This window comes from Lepisma saccharinum, chromosome 2 (genome assembly GCF_977018435.1).
Source record: "Lepisma saccharinum chromosome 2, izLepSacc3.1, whole genome shotgun sequence".
In the NCBI taxonomy this organism is placed as follows: domain Eukaryota; kingdom Metazoa; phylum Arthropoda; class Insecta; order Zygentoma; family Lepismatidae; genus Lepisma; species Lepisma saccharinum.
In genome coordinates, this window is record NC_139230.1 from 7849076 (window position 1) to 7866884 (window position 17809).

Here is a 17809-nt window from a genome sequence, read left to right on the forward strand (position 1 = left end):
CTTGCCATTTTAATCAAAAAGCATTTACTGACAAAATTGACAGTACTGCTGAAGAGTACTCTAGAATAGAAGACAAACACAGTACATCTCAATGTGGTGGCCCTGTAAGTTTAGGCATATCAACCACCTCTCTCCAAACCCTCGTTGGTCCACCTACTGGGGAAGGTGTTCACGAGGTAGTCCAGAGCGATTATGGCAAAATGGGTTGGTGCACCATCTTGATGGAAAACAACAATGTCTTTTATCCCATCCTGAACACCATTCAATAGCGATATAAGGAAAATGTCATGATACTTTTGATTCACCCTATATTAAGCATGGAAATGATAAAATGCAAAAATTCTAGAAACCAAAACAGTAACCAACTTATTATATTACTGTTATGCTTACCTGCAGTACAGATATGACATGAGGAATGTGGTGCCCAAGCGATCCCATTAACGCAAGCACGATGATTATTTAAACGTGCAACTGGAGTGCATGGTACTCGGACATCAAGGATAATTACCTGCCAAAGATAGAAAAAAAAATAGATTTCATTTTTGATTGATTGATTTAGTTTATTTTACTTCTCACTTTGTGCCTCTTGGCTAATTTGCGAAGATGGGGATGAGGGATGAAATGATGAAACTGATGAATGGACATTCACAAACAACCAAGCCCGAGCGGGATTCAAACTCGGGACCCTTGGAATCGCAGCATGATGTGCTAAGCACTCAGCCACAGGGTTCAGCAAATTTTACTTTTTTTATGTAACGAAGACAAAGTTTATAGAAAAGACACTGCAAGACAATATACATGAAGAAAATGGTAGAGGAGCAGGAAAAGCATAAAGACAGTTGAGAGGTCAAGAAAAGAGAGTGGGAAGTACACATGATGGAAATAATGAATTGTAGAAAGGCGTTGAAGGAAGTGAAGGAATGGTGGGAAAATAAAAACAAGCTTGATCTCTATGCTAACCTGTATGAAGATTTGAAATTTGTATTGATTTTTCTTATTTAGAATCACTTTTCTGCTAGTTTTGGCTAATCACAACAATGAAGAACAATGGTGATTAGATAAGATTGATGAAAGGACACTCAGAGAAATGCTCATGTCCATACCAGGACTCAAACCTCCATCAGTGGCAAGTATTGAAACTACGGGATAATAATTAAATGAAAATACAAAAATTTGACACATGATATCCATTTCCATAAAGATGTAAGGTCTGTTGCAGATTACATATACAAATGTATGAATGTTCTTAAAGATATGAGAAATGTATATATAAGACACACAAATATTACTAATACGTATACTGAAGAGACACTTGTGTGTTCTAGCTAATAAAGATCTTGCAGTCAGCCTAAAACTTACAGAAATTTCTCAGCAAATGAAAATTCAATATCTCTGTGCATGCTCACCACACCAGCAAGTTTACTAATGGAGGAGAAAGTTCGACAATGGCCTCAGTTTGCAGGCAGATGGGTGGAAAGGCATTCGCAGGGGCTCATAAGTGACTGCATGTGGACCCCAAAGACTTGTTCTTCTTAAGGTATACAGGCACTAACTCAAAGTTGAAAATATATGTAGATCAGCAATAGCTCTGTGCTAAAATGCAGACATACATGTACAAAAAAGAAAAAAAATCTTGAAGCTTTCCAGCTGGCAAAATTAAGAACAGGTTTTCTCAGGATATAAGAAAAGGTTTTCTCAGGATATCAGCCAGGTGATTTGTGGATAGGCTTCCGAGCTTTCGAGAGCTAATGTCACTTGTTTAACTAGTTTAAATTTGAAAATCCAGAAAACTTGATACTGAACTTACTACCAAGACAAGAGGCACTGTAAGATTCGAGATCTAAATGGCAGCAAGTACAGTGAAACATAAATTTGATGTTCTTCAGGGGACCAAGCTGTAAAAACTTAAAATGTGGAAAAATGTAAAATTGAGGAAAACTTTGTAACATTTTGCTATGTTGGGACCATGAAGACTGAATGTATAATGTGGGAAAATGTAAAATCCAGGAATGTAAAATGGGGTTCCACTGTATAATTTTGTGATGTCAAATGAACAGAAATAACAGCAAAACATTTTCTCAATTTGGAGCTTGAAATAAGTTCATATTGAAATGAAGTTATTGAATCCTGAGGAACAGAACAGCAAAATTTGATACAAAACTCAAAATGTACAACCACAATAACAGTTATTGATGTATCTGTTACTATTCATAGCTGACTAATATTTACCTCACATGCATCCATGGCAATTGTTGCTAAATAATTTGGATCTTGCTTGTTCCACGCCAACCGAAGTAAAGGAGTATGCTGTGGATCTTCATATATGATTGTGGAGTGCTCCAAATGCCTCAAATCAAACATTCTGACAGAACCATCAGCTCCTGCAAAAATAAACAAATAATATGAAAACTACTTTCCTACTTAAATATTTCAACAATTACAATGAGTCAACATATTTTAGATCAAAACACTGACAGGTAGCATGGCGAAGTTGCAATCTGCAGATTTATGCCAATGAAGGTACAAAGTTTCTGGATGGGCACCCCCATAAGTCATGAATCCTAATTTTCGCCCTTGAATTCTCAAAAATTTGCCTCACAGGTGCTAAAAGCAGAGTTGGTGATCTACCATACCCTCATGAGAAAGCTGAATTCTACATGGTTCATAGTTTATGAAGAACAGGTTTTATGTGAACATAGTCTGGAATTTTTAGTTAATTTAGATGCATTATAGTGAAATATTGAGTAAGTTTTGGTTTTAATTGTTTCGATATATGTGAAATGGTAAGTTAAAAACTTCTACTTGTGATACACATACCAATTTTTTTTAAGTTCTAGTTAGATAAGTATTCACTACATGACCAATGCCCAGTATTTCAACTGAGCAATGGTTCAACATTCACTCGAGACAGAAACCATTTAAGCTCCCCAAATAGTGTAGGAGGAATCAGACCATCACTTGGAGTTGGGCAGGTGAGTTTAGAGATTGGAAAACATTGGATTTTGAGGTGGGGCAAGATGAAGAGTGAGCAAGCCCTGTATGAAGTCAATGACCAGTGAGGTAAGAGGTCTTCTTAGTGGAGAGGGAAACCAAGACTGATCAACTCTGTCCCAAAAACAAGCAAATGTAATAGGGATGGGCCGATATGAAATTTTTGCCGATACTGATAAAGTGTCAATATAAAATTTACCGAAACCGATAACAAATCTGATATAAAATTCCAAATGGTCCTTGAAGAACCTTAACGGTTCACTGACGTCTTTAATAAATGGGTTTCTTGAAGGTGATTGCAGTGCAAAAGAAGTTGCACATTTAGACATTTACTTTGTAAAAGGTAGGGCATGGAGATCGTCCATAAAAATTATAACAAAATGGCAGAATTTTGCACTAAATTATATTTAATAATATATTGGGTTGGTAAAATAATTGATAATTTTACTGTTAAAGTGATACACTGATATGCCTATATCAGTTGATACCAATAGAGTACCGATTAACCTGTCCCATCTCTAAAATGTAATGAATCCGAATGAGAAGGAAGCGAGAATTTTTGGGCACGATCGAGAATTGTAATCGAGGGGAATGCAAGACTTGATTGCCTGGTATCCTACTGGCATCCGAGATTGGATGGTTCCTTTAATAAGACTGTTGATAACACTTGCTAATGAACAGTCACCCAATGTCATGTAAATAATGTATATAACTTACAATAAATACATAGTCGAATAGGAATTGTTTGCCTTTGGAATCCATAAGAACCAACAGAGTACATATGAGTTAGTATGTACCACTACTGGAATTATGTACAATTTGTTCTCTTTTGACATCTGTTTGTTTGTTTCCAGGAGGAGTGTTGGTGCAAGACCACGGTAACAGAAACAAATTAGATATTTTTTAAGGCTAAGCCAGATTAGCCACAATAACATGGAATCGTATCGAAGAAAGACATTTCAGGACCGTAGAAATGGCTAGGGCTAATGACAATAAAACAATAATGAATAAGATAGCAAAGTTAATAAAAAACAACAGGATGACTAGAGAATCAGGAAATAACGAAGGGAGGGGGAAAAGTGAGGATAAAGGGCAGAAGTTCGCTATGAAAAGTGAAAACTTTGAGAAGGAAGCATTTATTATAGCAGCGGAAAGGATCGTGGCAAGCTTAGATGACAAAGATGACAAAATGGAAGTCAGGCAAAAAATGCGTAAAGTAATCGAACAACAAGTTCGAAATGAAAATATAAGGAAAATGGGAATAAAAGATAGGAGTTCAGGGCAAGAGAAAAAATACAAAGACCTTAGGGAAAGATTACATAGGGTGAAAAAATGGGTAAATGATAAAGGGGTATATATAATCAGATCGGATAAAGAAAACAAGATGGTAATAATGGGGAAGGAGGAATATCATAGGAAATTGAAGGAGAGTTTCGAAAATGCCGATTTTGAGGAAATTTCAGGGAACATGATCAACAAAATCAGGAATGAGATTAGGAAGGGGATTGAAACTAGTATTACCTTAGGAAGCGGGGGAAAAAAAGAAACTCCTTAAAGATGTTAAAGAAGGAGGCATTCCAACAGCATTTGGTATTCCCAAAACTCACAAGAAAGGTATCCCTTTAAGACCCATAATTCCAACATATGAGCATCCAGGATAAAGTTTAGCCAAGGTATTAGTTAAATGGGTTAGGAAAATGAATGAAGTCACCCAGTTCAGTGTCAAAAACTCCTTGGAGGTTAAAAAAGCTATTGAAAAGTTAGAACTCAAAAAAGAGTTCTAACTAATTAGCAGTTTCGACATGGTTAATTTGTATCCGAGTGTATACAGGGAAAAAGCCGCTGGTTGCCTACAGAGATGGTTGTTAGAGAAAGGGGTCAATATTTTGACAGCATGGGAGTATGTTAGATGGTTCACCCTGGTAACCGGATATAACTACTTCTATGTTAACGATAGGATATATAGGCAGAAAGAAGGGATGGCAATGGGTAATCCGGTATCCAGTATCATAGCCAGCATTTTTATGCATTACATTGAAAAGGCGGCCCTGGAGCAAGTAGGGGCTCATATCAAATTCAAATATACGTTGATGACATCCTAATAATATGAATGAGGGGAGGGCTAAATATGGTATTGGAAGGGTTAGGTGTGCAAGATGAATGGATCAAATTCACTAGGGAAAACCTTGTTGATGACAGGATCAATTTCTTAGATCTTAGCATAACAAAAATGGGTAAGAGATTGAGAACGGGAGTATACCATGAACAGTTAACCGGGGACCTGTACATTAACACCCAGAGAGGATTAAAACGAACGTATTCCTTAATTTCTTCATTAGGGCAGAAAGATTATGTAATGGAGAGGAGGAAAGAGAAAAAAAAAAGGTTTCAAGAACCACGAAATGGAAAGAATACTAAGGAAAGCACAGAAAATTATCAATACACAATCAAACATAGATAAGATTGAGAAAACAACGAGGGAGGGAGAAAAAGAAAAAGTATGGAGAAAGTTAGTTTTGTTGGGATTCTGTACTTTAAAGGGGTATCAGAAAAAATTGAGAAAACAGTAAGAGAATATGGGATTAGGTGTGGGATGAAGCCCCCCCCAGGAATATAGAGAAACATTTCACAGAATATATAAAGGGAGAAAAAAGAAAAGGAAACCCTGAGGAATCTAAAGGTGTATACAGAATTAAAAGTGAATGTGGCAAAGAGTATATCAGACAAGCAGGAAGAAGCATGCGTGTAATATGGGGGGAACACGAGGATGACATTAGAGAAGGAGTCTCCAAAACTGGGTTATCCGAGCATATAATCATGAGCGGGCATAAAATAAAGAAAGAGGTTATCAGAAAAGAAAACAAAAAATTGAATAGACACATCTACGAGACAGCGAACATTTGCACCGGGAGGAATATAAAACTTAACAGGGATGATGGTAACTTGGAGGAAGGATGGGCAAAACTTTTCAAAAAAATGGGACAGAGCAATGAAAAAAGAACGAAAGATTGGATTTCATGTTACTCCGGAAGTTGTCCGAGCGGTCGGTGTGGAACCGGAGTTCGAGTTGGAATGGTGATGTAATGGAGGGGAAGGTGGATCAGCGAAAGAGGGGAAATTTCCTTCACGACTTCTCAAACAGGAGTTTTTCAACGGTGCTGGCTGTGCAACTGAAAGTGTTTTATCAATTTTGTAAGACCCTGGTTCTAAGAGGTCACTTAGGAAATGGGGAACTTTTTTAAAATGGGATTTTTAACTGGTTGTTTTTAGACAGGAATGTTGTCAGGGATTGTTTCAAGTGTTTCTTAACCAATACCTTTAACCTAATCCTTTTTTTTAACACTTAGTGAAGTGGCATTATGATTAGTGCCTAAAAAGTATATGAACCTGATGAAGGGGGCAGTTGTACCCTGAAACATTGTTTTTTTAAATCTTCATACTCACTCACGTTAAGTAATTTCAAAATTTTATACTAATTTAGTATTGCTTATATTTACCATAAATATGTGGCTCTAGGTATTGGCTAATACCAGTGGTGTTGGAAAGTACCGGTTGGAATATATTTACCAAAACCTGCCGATATGTCTCCACCAATTTGGTCTTTCACACATGTCTTAAAACATGTCAATGACATTTCTTTCCTTTCCTCCTCATATTACAGCTTCAAGTGCAAAACTGCTGCCATGCATGGAACACAAGTGTGTCCTCCAAAATCAGTTCTTGTGCTTTCTCCTAAAATGCCAGCACTCCCAGTATGGGCCTAACAAGCTTGAACCGAAGTGATTTACTGTTCTCATTTTCTGCTTTCCAGACTTTGCAAGCAGCCTTTTCTTTTACCAGAACCTGCCAAGCTTGGCAGTGTATCCCAATGCAAAATGGCTAATGCTGTAGTCGGAACCTTTTGTTAAATAAATAAATTAATGCAAGTCATGTATTTAGGTACATTAGATTTTGATTTGATTTGATTTTAAAATTTTTGGGTGCGTCAGCACTAAGGCTATTTTGCACCCGTTACACTATACGGGGTCCAACCCCTTACCGTTACACGTAACAACTCTAACGTTGCTTAATTAAAATCATAAAAGATTAAAATGTTCTGACTGTTGTTAAAAGCCGAGGCTGCAAAGAACACTCAGCACATATAAGGACAAAACACAGGACAACACAAACAAAATTATACTGGCCATGGGGCCAGTCGCCAGAGTCTCGTTAGTCTTTAGTCCAGGGTGCACTACGTGGAAGTGAGGTTGACTTTTGGGCGCCTACGTGGAAGGTACCCCCTTACACCCCAGGTACATTAGATAGAAAAGGATCTACCAACATATGATTGTCTATAACTATATTAATAATAATTTACACACATGTCAAGAAACATGTAAATGAGCTGAAAAGTAGGAGCAGTAGGTAAAATAGGATAAATAGGACTTTTGCTACAATCATTCTTCCACCAACATCAACATTGCCAGTGTAGATAACTCAAGCACTGACTTTTGCCTACTACATAGACTTTAGTTTAACACTGGTCTCCTGATTGCTGATCAGATATCAAGCTTGAAACAAATTTTAAACATTAAAGCGTTTATTACAAATAAATGAAATAGCAAATAGGGCAAACAATATCCTCATAACAACTTACCCACAGATGCAAACATATCACGACCACCACCAGCCCTGCTGAAGGCAATGTCATACACTTCCTTGTCGTGTGCTATAAGCTGGGTTTTGACATGACCAGTCACCACATTTACACGACCAAGAACCTAAGAAGTAATAAATGCACATTAAACATTTATACTTATAATGTTTTTTAACATACAAAAATATACCATTTTAATGCTTAAATTGGTTCCAACATGTACAAATGTTATGAAATTTTTCCTGAGTTACATTTTCCTGCATTTTAAGTTTTTCATCTTGGTCCCCTGAAAAACGTAAAAACAAAGTTCCACTATTGACCTAAAAATAAAATCGTAAGGATGGATGAAAAGCACAGTTTAACATCTGTTCCACAAAAGTAGAACATTAATATTTTACAAGCTAGGGCCTTGTAATAGAAATATGGAGACAATATGGAAAAATTAATTTAATTAAAACTTTGGGACATAAATTATCTTCTTGAATTGGAAAAATCTGGCTTAGATAATACACAGAATTTCTACCTGTTATCTGCACAAACTTCCTGCTGAAATAATTGATTCTCAGTTATATCCCCCTCCCACCTCGAATACATGAAAACAGAGAAAAATAAAACAGACAAAAGTTGCAGCTCTTGCTTGGAAACTTAAATTAATTAAAGTGTGGAAATCTTAATTATTGAATTCAAGTAGTTACCTACATGTATGTTTTTTTTAAAAAAAATAATCATCGTATTTTTAGTTTTACTGACAAAAAATGTATTTCTTTTTTTAAAAAAAATATTATGTGTGATGTTTTGAACTGTACCAATATTTCACTTCAAAAATTTCATAATTAACCTTTAGCTGCCAAACCTCTCGCGTGCCTGTATTCTCATTCACGCCGGCACATTTTCAAGCTTGCGCTTTTCAAACTTGCTGCAAAGTACAAAAAAATCGTAACTGAAAATCTAATTGTCATAGGCAGATGAAATTGGTCCTGTTTTCTTTCTTAAAAATCCACTCCCTAGTTATAACCACACTGCCATACCAGTCAGAACAAAAACTTGACACATAACTGCCATAAATAAAAATCAGAATTTAAGTAGTAAAATCTTAGTTTAAATTTTTTTGAAAACTAGATAAACATACCTGACCAGTTTCCAAGCCCCATATTGTGCATGTTGTGTCAATGCTAGAAGTGCCTATGAGATTCGGATCAACTTCATTCCAATCAAAAGAAGTTAATGGTGCACAAAAGTCAGAATTCTTGTTCTGTAAGTAGAAGACAAAATGAGGTCTGTAAATCAAAGCGTGAGTGGCACATAAAGGTGTACATGCATTCTACCTACATCAGTATTTCCAAACCTTTTCTTTTTTTGGCAAACATACTTCTATGACAACCTGTTCATGATAACACATCTACAAATAGAATATCAATACCTATATATCATAAGATTAACAAGAGAATATATACCTGCGTAGTCTTACACACCCTTCCCCTCCAATTCTGCTGTTGATTGATTGATTGATTTGCTTTATTTTACTTCACTTGTAGTTCCACTTTTGGCAAATTTGTGAAGATGAGGATGAGTGATGACATGTTGAAATTGATGAATGGACACTCACAAACATGACCAGGTCAGGATTCAAACCTGGGACACCTGTCGTCATAGCACAATGTGCTAACCACTCCGCCACTGGGGCCGGTTAATTCTGCTGTTAAAACTTCATTTTTGCCTTTCATATTTTGTGATTATCATTGACCTCTGCAGCAACATACCAGTTTGATAGCACCCAATCTATGCTGTATTTATGAAACATTGAAAAATGCTCTTAAGATGAGGCATTAATATTTTGTAATTATACCAATTTGCTTCTGAATTTAAAATCTTATGTGGCTAAATAAATTGAAAACTCTCAATATTTGGTATATCTGATAAATTTCAACACAAGCCATGTTAACAGGTACTTAATATGAAAATTACTTTATATTAAAGTAACAGGCCTTGGTAATGTAGTGGTTAGCATAATACAAAACAATAAAACAAAGCCAGGTTAGAAATTCAAGTGATGAATATACCGGGTGGTCCAAAAGTCACAGAATGGTCAAATATCATGAGAAATACACATCAAATCAGAAAACGAAAAAATACATGTTTAATAAGTGAAAGAAAGCTATTCAATGATATCACACTTGATTCCCCACCCCTGCCCCCTGGGGGTGGGGCAGGGGGCAACTGTGAAATTTGAAATGGAAACCCCCATTTTGTATTGTAGAATCGAATTCTACGTAAGAAAATAACCGGGTTTCTATACTACATTTCGCACAACCCAGGAACAACGACGTGGACGTAGTAGTATTTTGTTCCCATTGGGGTGCTTGTTTTAGGTGAGTCTCCTTGCCTCTGTGGTGACCGGAACTTAATTACCCGCACACCACCGCCTTTTCTCCGTTCCCAATGTCGAAAAGCATAAACATCTGAATTGTTCATTGTTTACATCACGGCCCATTTTTTGTTTTTCTTCCATGCTCCCATAGGGCCACTCGAAGGCGATTGGTCTGCCATCTGGCGACTCTATGTGGGCATGCAATTACCTTGACGTGTGTTGGCAGTTTGCTGCATGAGCAGTTCCCAACCAACAACGATACACACACAGTGGGCTTACTCATCGTGCCACCAGGTCAGTTCAGCATGAGGAGCTGCCTGTAATCTACCATGGTGAAGGTCGCGTGCTTAAGGCGATCGTTGTTTAAGAGCTGAGATCTTAAAGAATGTGAAAGTGGGCGGTCAAATTTAGTTTCAGTAACCCTGTGTGCATTCATACTGGAGTATTAATAAGTCTACGAAAGAATAGAAAATCCATTACTGTTCGTATTCTGTCAACGATGGCATTGTCAGAGAGGGAAAGGATAACAGTTCTCATGATGCTGGGGTTTGGTGATAGGGAACGATCATACGGAGACGTTGCGCATTTATTCAACGATACGTTCCCAAATCATGCACCTATTTCCAAATCTACTGTTTATCGAACCGTTGATCGCTTTGAAAGAACTGGAGCAGTCAGGGATGAACCACGATGTGGAAGACCTAAAACTGCTACAAACGAGAAATCTTTGGAAGTTCTAATGCATTTCCAAGAAAACGCCCATATTTTGAGTCGAAATGTAGTTCAAGAGACCGAAGTAAGTAAAACATCTATCCTTAGAATTGTGAAGTCGCATCGGTATCATCCGTACAAAACAAAACTAGTGCAAGAACTCATCGGAGACGACTATGATCATAGACTTGAATACTGCAAGGAAATGATGCTACGATTCGACAGAAATAATCAATTTCTGTGGTGGACTTGTTTCTCCGATGAAGCTACCTTTGAGTTGAGCGGATCTGTCAACCAGCATAACATGAGGTATTGGGCCACAGAGAATCCCTACTGGATGAGGGAGCATCGTACACAGTACCGGCAAAAAGTTAACGTTTGGGCTGGAATATTGTGTAATCATATTATCGGGCCATACTTCATTGATGGCAATTTGACATCTGAAAAATATGTAAATTTGTTGACCAATGAGATAATACCTGAAATACAAACTATCATTGGGGATGCATTCGCGAATGTTTGGTATCAACAAGATGGAGCTCAAGTTTATTTTGCTTTAATTGTTTGCAATGTGCTGAACAACGTTTTCCGTTACAGGTGGATTGGTAAGAGGGGCACCATAGAGTGACCACCAAGGTCACCCGATTTGACACCTCTTGATTTCTTCTACTGGGGATACTTGAAAAGCAAAGTTTTTGAAACCCAACTCGACTATATCGAGGAATTGAAAGACAGAATTCATACAGTGTCAAATGCAATTAGTCTGGGAGATGTTACAGAATGTTTCCAATGGTGTGTATCTTCGGTTGGGACTGTGCCAAGAAAAGGGGGGATACCAATTTGAGCAGGAAATGAACTGAGGTTGGCGAGAACACGAAACGGTGAGAGGTGAGGGGACTCACCTACAACAAGCACCCCAATGAGAACAAAATACTACTACGTCCACGTCGTTGTTCCTGGGTTAAGCGAAATGTAGTACAGAAACCCGGTTATTTTCTTACGTAGAATCCGATTCTACAATACAAAATTGGGGTTTCAATTTCAAATTTCACAGTTGCCCCCCACCCCACCCCCTGGGGGTGGGGGTGGGAAATCATGTGATATCATTGAATAGCTTTCTTTCACTTATTCAACACATATTTTTTCGTTATCCGAATCGATGTGTATTTCTCACAATATTTGACTGTTCCGAGACTTTTGGCCCACTAGGTATCTTTATCTGTGGCTGTTTTGTCAAATATTTCAGCAGTTCAACCTGCATCTTCAACATCATAATTATTAATTAATTAATTAATTATTAATTAAGCAGATACGTGTCAGGAAAGAAACTACGAAATGAAGTGGAACACAAACCAGAAGAAGAGTATGCAATATTTTAGAAGATTCGTCAGACAGAGGATCATATATTTGACAAGTTACTGAAAGTCTCCGAGTAGTTGGGAAAGAAATCCATGTAGCCTTCCTAGATTTGAACAATACAAACTTCTGCAAGTCCTAGAGGCCAAGTCAGAAGGAAAGACAAGGAGAGGTTGACCACGTATTCAGTGGGAAGAGTATGTGGAAAAGATTTGTAGAAAGAAAAATAAAAACATACTGGAAATTTGAAAACTTGTCTCAACAAAAACAGCAGCAAACAAAATTTGTATAAAGGGACCCAATGGGACAAAAACAGCAAACAAGAATTGGATAAAGGTATCCATTGTCTAACATTAAAAGGTTCGTAACTGTATTTTTGTTACATAGATTTGCTTTTCTGCCACTTTTTTCTAATCACAATGATGAGGTAAGTGATGATTAGACAAAATTGATGAAGGAACGCTCACGAAGTGCAGAGATTCGAACCTTGGAACTTCAAGGGAGAGATCAAAAGTTGACAATTTAATATGCTTGGCTACCAAGTCAGCCAACAGCAGATGGCAATAGTGAAGAATAAAGAAGAAAAGTAACAGAAAATAACTAAATAAATTATGCAAAAATTAAAATCTTTTAGCATTCTTAATGTTGTATGAACTTTTGGTTCCCTAATGACTGTTGTGAAAGCAACATTAAAATCAATCAAATGAACAAAGAAAATCACTTATCATGCGCCATTGAATATGATAGAATAAGTGCACATCAATTTAAAATTTAGTATTTTTATACAAAAAAGAGCTGCTAAAATAAATTATTCAGTAACATACACAGAAGTACAGCCAGAAACTTTATTATTGTTGTTATTTATTGATTTAGTTTATTTTATTTCACTTTTCTACCAATTTTGGCTAATCATGAAGATGAGGGTGAGTGATGATATGATGAAATTGATGAAGGAACTTTCACAAAGAACACCCATGCACAGGCCAATATTCGAACTCTGTACCTCTGACATCAAAGTACAGGTGTGACAACCACTCTGCCATGGAGGCCAGCACAGCCTGAAACACCATCCAAATGCATGTTTGTATTTCAGCACTATGTGACTGTATAAGTGTATAGTGATCCCAATGATGTGAGAAATTTACATATAAACAACACTTGTCAAAGAACACATTAGAATACTTGGGAAAACCAAAAAAAAACTCACATGTGATCATTGATCACTTCAAATTTTTCACTCTAAGCACAAGCATGAGAATGTGTGCTAATATTAGAAACCTTTACTCTTATTTACAATGAAAAAAAAGAACTTACATTATTAAGTACACATTCTAGTCTGGTTTCTGGTTCACCTGCTCGCCAGACACGCAAATAATCTCCACTAGTTGCCAGAAGATCTGGATACACCCCTTTCTACAATAAAAATTATAGAATATTATTGGAAGCAAATTAAACTTCTAAAACACTTAAGCAAATATATTATAAGATTCTTTGATTATCCCATACACATAATTTAATATAAAAAAATATATTACACAATAAGAACTATTTAATCTAATAAAGATTAACCAATTTTATTCCAAATCATCATCATCGCAATATCCAGGCAGAGACTTTTCAACTTAATTTATCAGATGAGAAAATATCCAGCACAACTGTTTTTCATTCTCTTTTTACATTTCACACATTTATTGTACTGAAATGCAGTTATGGTGTTTTGTTCTTAAGTTTACATACATCATTCAAGAAAAAGCTTAAAAGCTATAAAATTTTTAGTCATAAAGTTTATGTAGTTTGACATCTCACATAAAACTCCAAGTTTTGAAATTTTAAAAACAGTAGAACCATTTATTCTTTACATTAAATGGAAGAATATGACCTGGTACTGCATTTTACACTATTTTTTTTCAATCTATGGCAGTTTTTACATCGGTTATTCAATTTGAATACAAAGTAACCAGATTTCATTTCTGTCATTAACAATAAAAATAACAAGCTTTCTGCTTTTTTGTAACCTGAATGAAATTATGTGAATTCCAGGGAAGGGAAAATTTCTTCTGGAAATGATCAAAACCCTCAGCCATTCCATTCCTTTTCACATGTTACAAGAGAGTAGGACTTGGGCATTGTTTTCGGTGTTGTCTCAGTGCCATGAATCACAGCAGAAAACAGTAGGAACAATGTATACAAAATCAAAGGAATAAGCTGCCAATCAACTCTACAGGGCTCGCTGCTTACAACAATCTGCAACATTGATGTCTCCACTGGTGCAAATGCCACTTGACACTTTGACACGACTGGGAGGAAGATAAAGATCAAGTTTGGTGGATGGATGTTCAATACATAGATAACTATACATGATATTTTAGTTTTATCTGTTTCGTTCATTAGCATACATATGAAGGTGTAACATACTCAAATTACAAACCAATATAACAATTGTTACTATAATTAACAAGAAGAGTTTGAAAATACCTTTGTTATGCCTGCAGTATTGTGGGATAGATAGGAAAGCCCTGTCGTTAAATAGAGGTAGGGTAAAGTTCCCCATGCATATAGCACCTTGCCATGAAGGCACATTCAGGGGCCCACATATTCTTGATCTCAGCCATTTTGGAGGTGATGTGATGAGCACCACACTCTTTACACCCCCCGTACTCATTGATTTGAGGCTGGGTGAGCCCCGGAGCCACTTTATGCAGGGACAAGGCCAGGGGAAACAAACCCAGGTCTCCTGCGTAGCAGTCAGCAAAACTGATTTCATCTTTCTACAGCAATCAGTTCTTGAGCTACAAAAAAATAATTATAAAAAAAATGCAGCAAGTTTTAAAAGCAAGTATGTGTGAAAAGTTCCTGTCCTCAGAGGCTTTACAGACGCACACGGCTCCACCCACTAAAGGTTAACTGGTATGTTCTTACAAAGACTACGCCAGATGTACCATACTACATAATGAGAGAATGACTTCCTAACACTTAAATTGAGTAAATGATAAATCCAATTGTCATTGGCCATTCTGCTATTGCATTCTTTTCCCTTCTCATTCGCCAAAACAGCCCCACTACCAAAATCTTCTATACTTACATTATCTGGAATCCACATGATTTTTGTGGTAGGATATGGATGATCAAAAGTACTTTTTGGGCTGAATTCAGAAGTATCTTCATCCAAAGACACAATTTGGACCTTATTATTATATTCCTCCATAAAGCTGCCTAGAGCTAACCTGCACAATTAAATTAAAATACATACAATGTGTTAAATTTCTAGATCAGATGAATGACAGTTCACTATTTTTATTTTATTTAAATTTAAAATATGGAATTACAGAATGTCTATTTTTTTTAAATCCACAATTAATAAAAATCATAAAGTGAATAAGAGAAGTAATCACATGATCCATTTCCCCCCTTTCCTTTTTACCTCATAAAAAAATAATTTTATGCAACACCTTTAAGAGTTAAAAGTTATCTTCAAATTTACTGACATGTCCAGAGTACCAAGTATTTTGTCCAATCCTTATTAAAACTTGAGGTATCTAATTATCAGCAAATGATGTAAGCCATATTTAATCAAATCAGGTAAGAGCATGTTTGAAGAAGAAAATATTTTTTCACCTACCTGAACCTTTTGTCTGGACGAACAGACCAGTTCATACTGTACAAAGGCCATGGAGCTTCATATTTGTAAATTTCTTTTCTTTTTGGTGGGGCCCCGTGGACAGCCATACTCAAGGCTCTTTGCAGTGGTTCTGTAAGGCATCAAAATTACGGGGCATATTCATAAATTATTTCTGCCACATCATTTCTAAATGAAAGCTAAAACCACACAATTCAAACCAAACTAAAAGTAGTAATTATCTGAATGATAAAAAAAACAACAATCAAATGTTTTTAGACATGAAACATAATGATACATAATATAGCATTATGGATGCTGTGTAAAGCAACATGAAAATAAAAAAGAATACTTCAATTATAAAAAAGTCTAAATGCATCCCTCGGAAGTGTCAGAAAATATTTATTAAAACACAAGACTGTACTTACTTGATAGTTTTCCATTTGCTTCCAAATTTTGTTTCCATAGCCAAGGAGGGAATTCCAAGCAGTTTGTACATGTGTATATTTAAAATGGTGTGCTAAAAATTTCAATTCCCTTGTAAGTTACAGCAGCCATTCCAATTTGCCTTTACACTTAAAGTCACTAGATGTGGGCCTTATTTCACACATGTGCTTTTCCATTGATACATGGGAGTTGCTTTAGTGATAATGATCTGTACATATGATTCTAGGGAGCCTTACTGATGGCATAGTGGTAACACTGTTACCTTGAATTCAAGAGATCCGGAGTTCGATGCCTGGTTCGGATCCCACTTTAAACTGTAGGTCGAGTCCCGCTTAACCTAACGGTGCATCAAGTGGACTTAAAACAAAAGTCAATAAATAATAATGATTCTAAACTTACACTTAAAGAGCACATTGTTGCATGTGCCAGAAAGGCAATGCATATGCAATACTTCGCTACACAGATGTAATGATGTAATCCAGTAGCATTCTCTCTGTTTTGCATATTCTCTTTTCTTTCATCCATCATCTAGCATTGCTCTTCCACCTGCAACGTGGCAACTCTTTCTCAAATTTGAAAGCATTCTAAATCATTTTTCAACTATCTGGGCTTCATTATGTGCCTCAGAGACATGTCTCACAGTCATGTTACTATCCTTTGCTACCATTGACTGAATTTGTCAGGCTTTTAGATTGGTGCACAATAGCACCACCATGCTCTCCCTTTAATGAAGATAGAACTAAGCTTTTATCTTTGCCACTTATGTGCAATACCAGTCCAGTCCACCTCTACAACAGAAAGCAAGAAGCAAAGAATGTTGAAACTTTCAAATGCCTGTGACAGATTGGAGTTCAGCATACCATTCAATTTCAATGGTGAAAATAATCTGAGGGATAAAAAATGCCCCCCACCTAGTGGTTGAAGGACCTTGTAGTTGGTGGTGGGACTTGCAGGCTCTGATGATCCCCTAGGCTATACCAGCGGTAGCATAGCTACTGGCAAGGTCTCCATGTTGGGCAGGCTAGTGGGTGAAGAGCCAGACTAAGAAGCAACCTAGCGGTCAACGGCTCCAAAGGTGGAAGAAGATGGATGGTCATCTCAAAGGCTGAGAAACCTAGAGGAGTATTACCTCTTTAAAAAACCTTGGTCCATCTCACTTCGGATGGTAGCACCTTGTAAGGGCCCCTTACCAGGGATACAGTGAAGACCTCACAAGGCATCTGTAGCGGAGAAGGAGACCTTCGGAATGGCAGAGATGGCGGAAGAGGCAACCCACCCTCTTGGGATAAGAGGGAAACCACTGCCTTGTGGAGAAGGGAAACTTCAAAGGCTAAGGTAGTAAACCCTGAAAGAAAATCCTGGTCCCCCAGGTTGGGGGTTGGGCACTGTACTGACAACTCAGCCCTGGGAAAATCCAACAGTTACAAAACCTCAATCAGAGCCTGAAAAGGATGGACATAAACTAAGACGACCAAGGTGAAAGGATGTGGATATTGAGATGGGTACCTGGAATATCAGAACACTTCTCAAACCAGAAGCCCTGAAAATAGTCATGGACCAACTGATTAAATATACTATAAAGATAGATGCCACACAGGAAACAAGATGGACAGATAATGATATATGGGAAACATATATCAGGACAGATAATGATATATGGGAAACATATATCATAACATAACAA

At 36.9% G+C, this 17809-nt stretch overlaps 1 protein-coding gene across 2 annotated transcripts in view; it reads right to left on the bottom strand.

Annotated features, from left to right (window-relative positions):
* Nucleotides 1–17809, bottom strand: part of wap (DDB1 and CUL4 associated factor wap) — a 72143-nt gene that overhangs the window by 5632 nt on the left and 48702 nt on the right. For both annotated transcript variants that reach the window (XM_083117012.1, XM_083117011.1), the window contains 7 exons: nucleotides 15682–15811; nucleotides 15145–15286; nucleotides 13377–13475; nucleotides 8757–8879; nucleotides 7628–7751; nucleotides 2230–2381; nucleotides 391–508 (listed from right to left, as the gene is read on the bottom strand). In XM_083117012.1, coding sequence (XP_082973138.1) covers nucleotides 391–508; nucleotides 2230–2381; nucleotides 7628–7751; nucleotides 8757–8879; nucleotides 13377–13475; nucleotides 15145–15286; nucleotides 15682–15788 — 865 coding nt within the window. In that variant the 5' untranslated portion in view covers nucleotides 15789–15811. The remainder of the gene's footprint in view (nucleotides 1–390; nucleotides 509–2229; nucleotides 2382–7627; nucleotides 7752–8756; nucleotides 8880–13376; nucleotides 13476–15144; nucleotides 15287–15681; nucleotides 15812–17809) is intronic.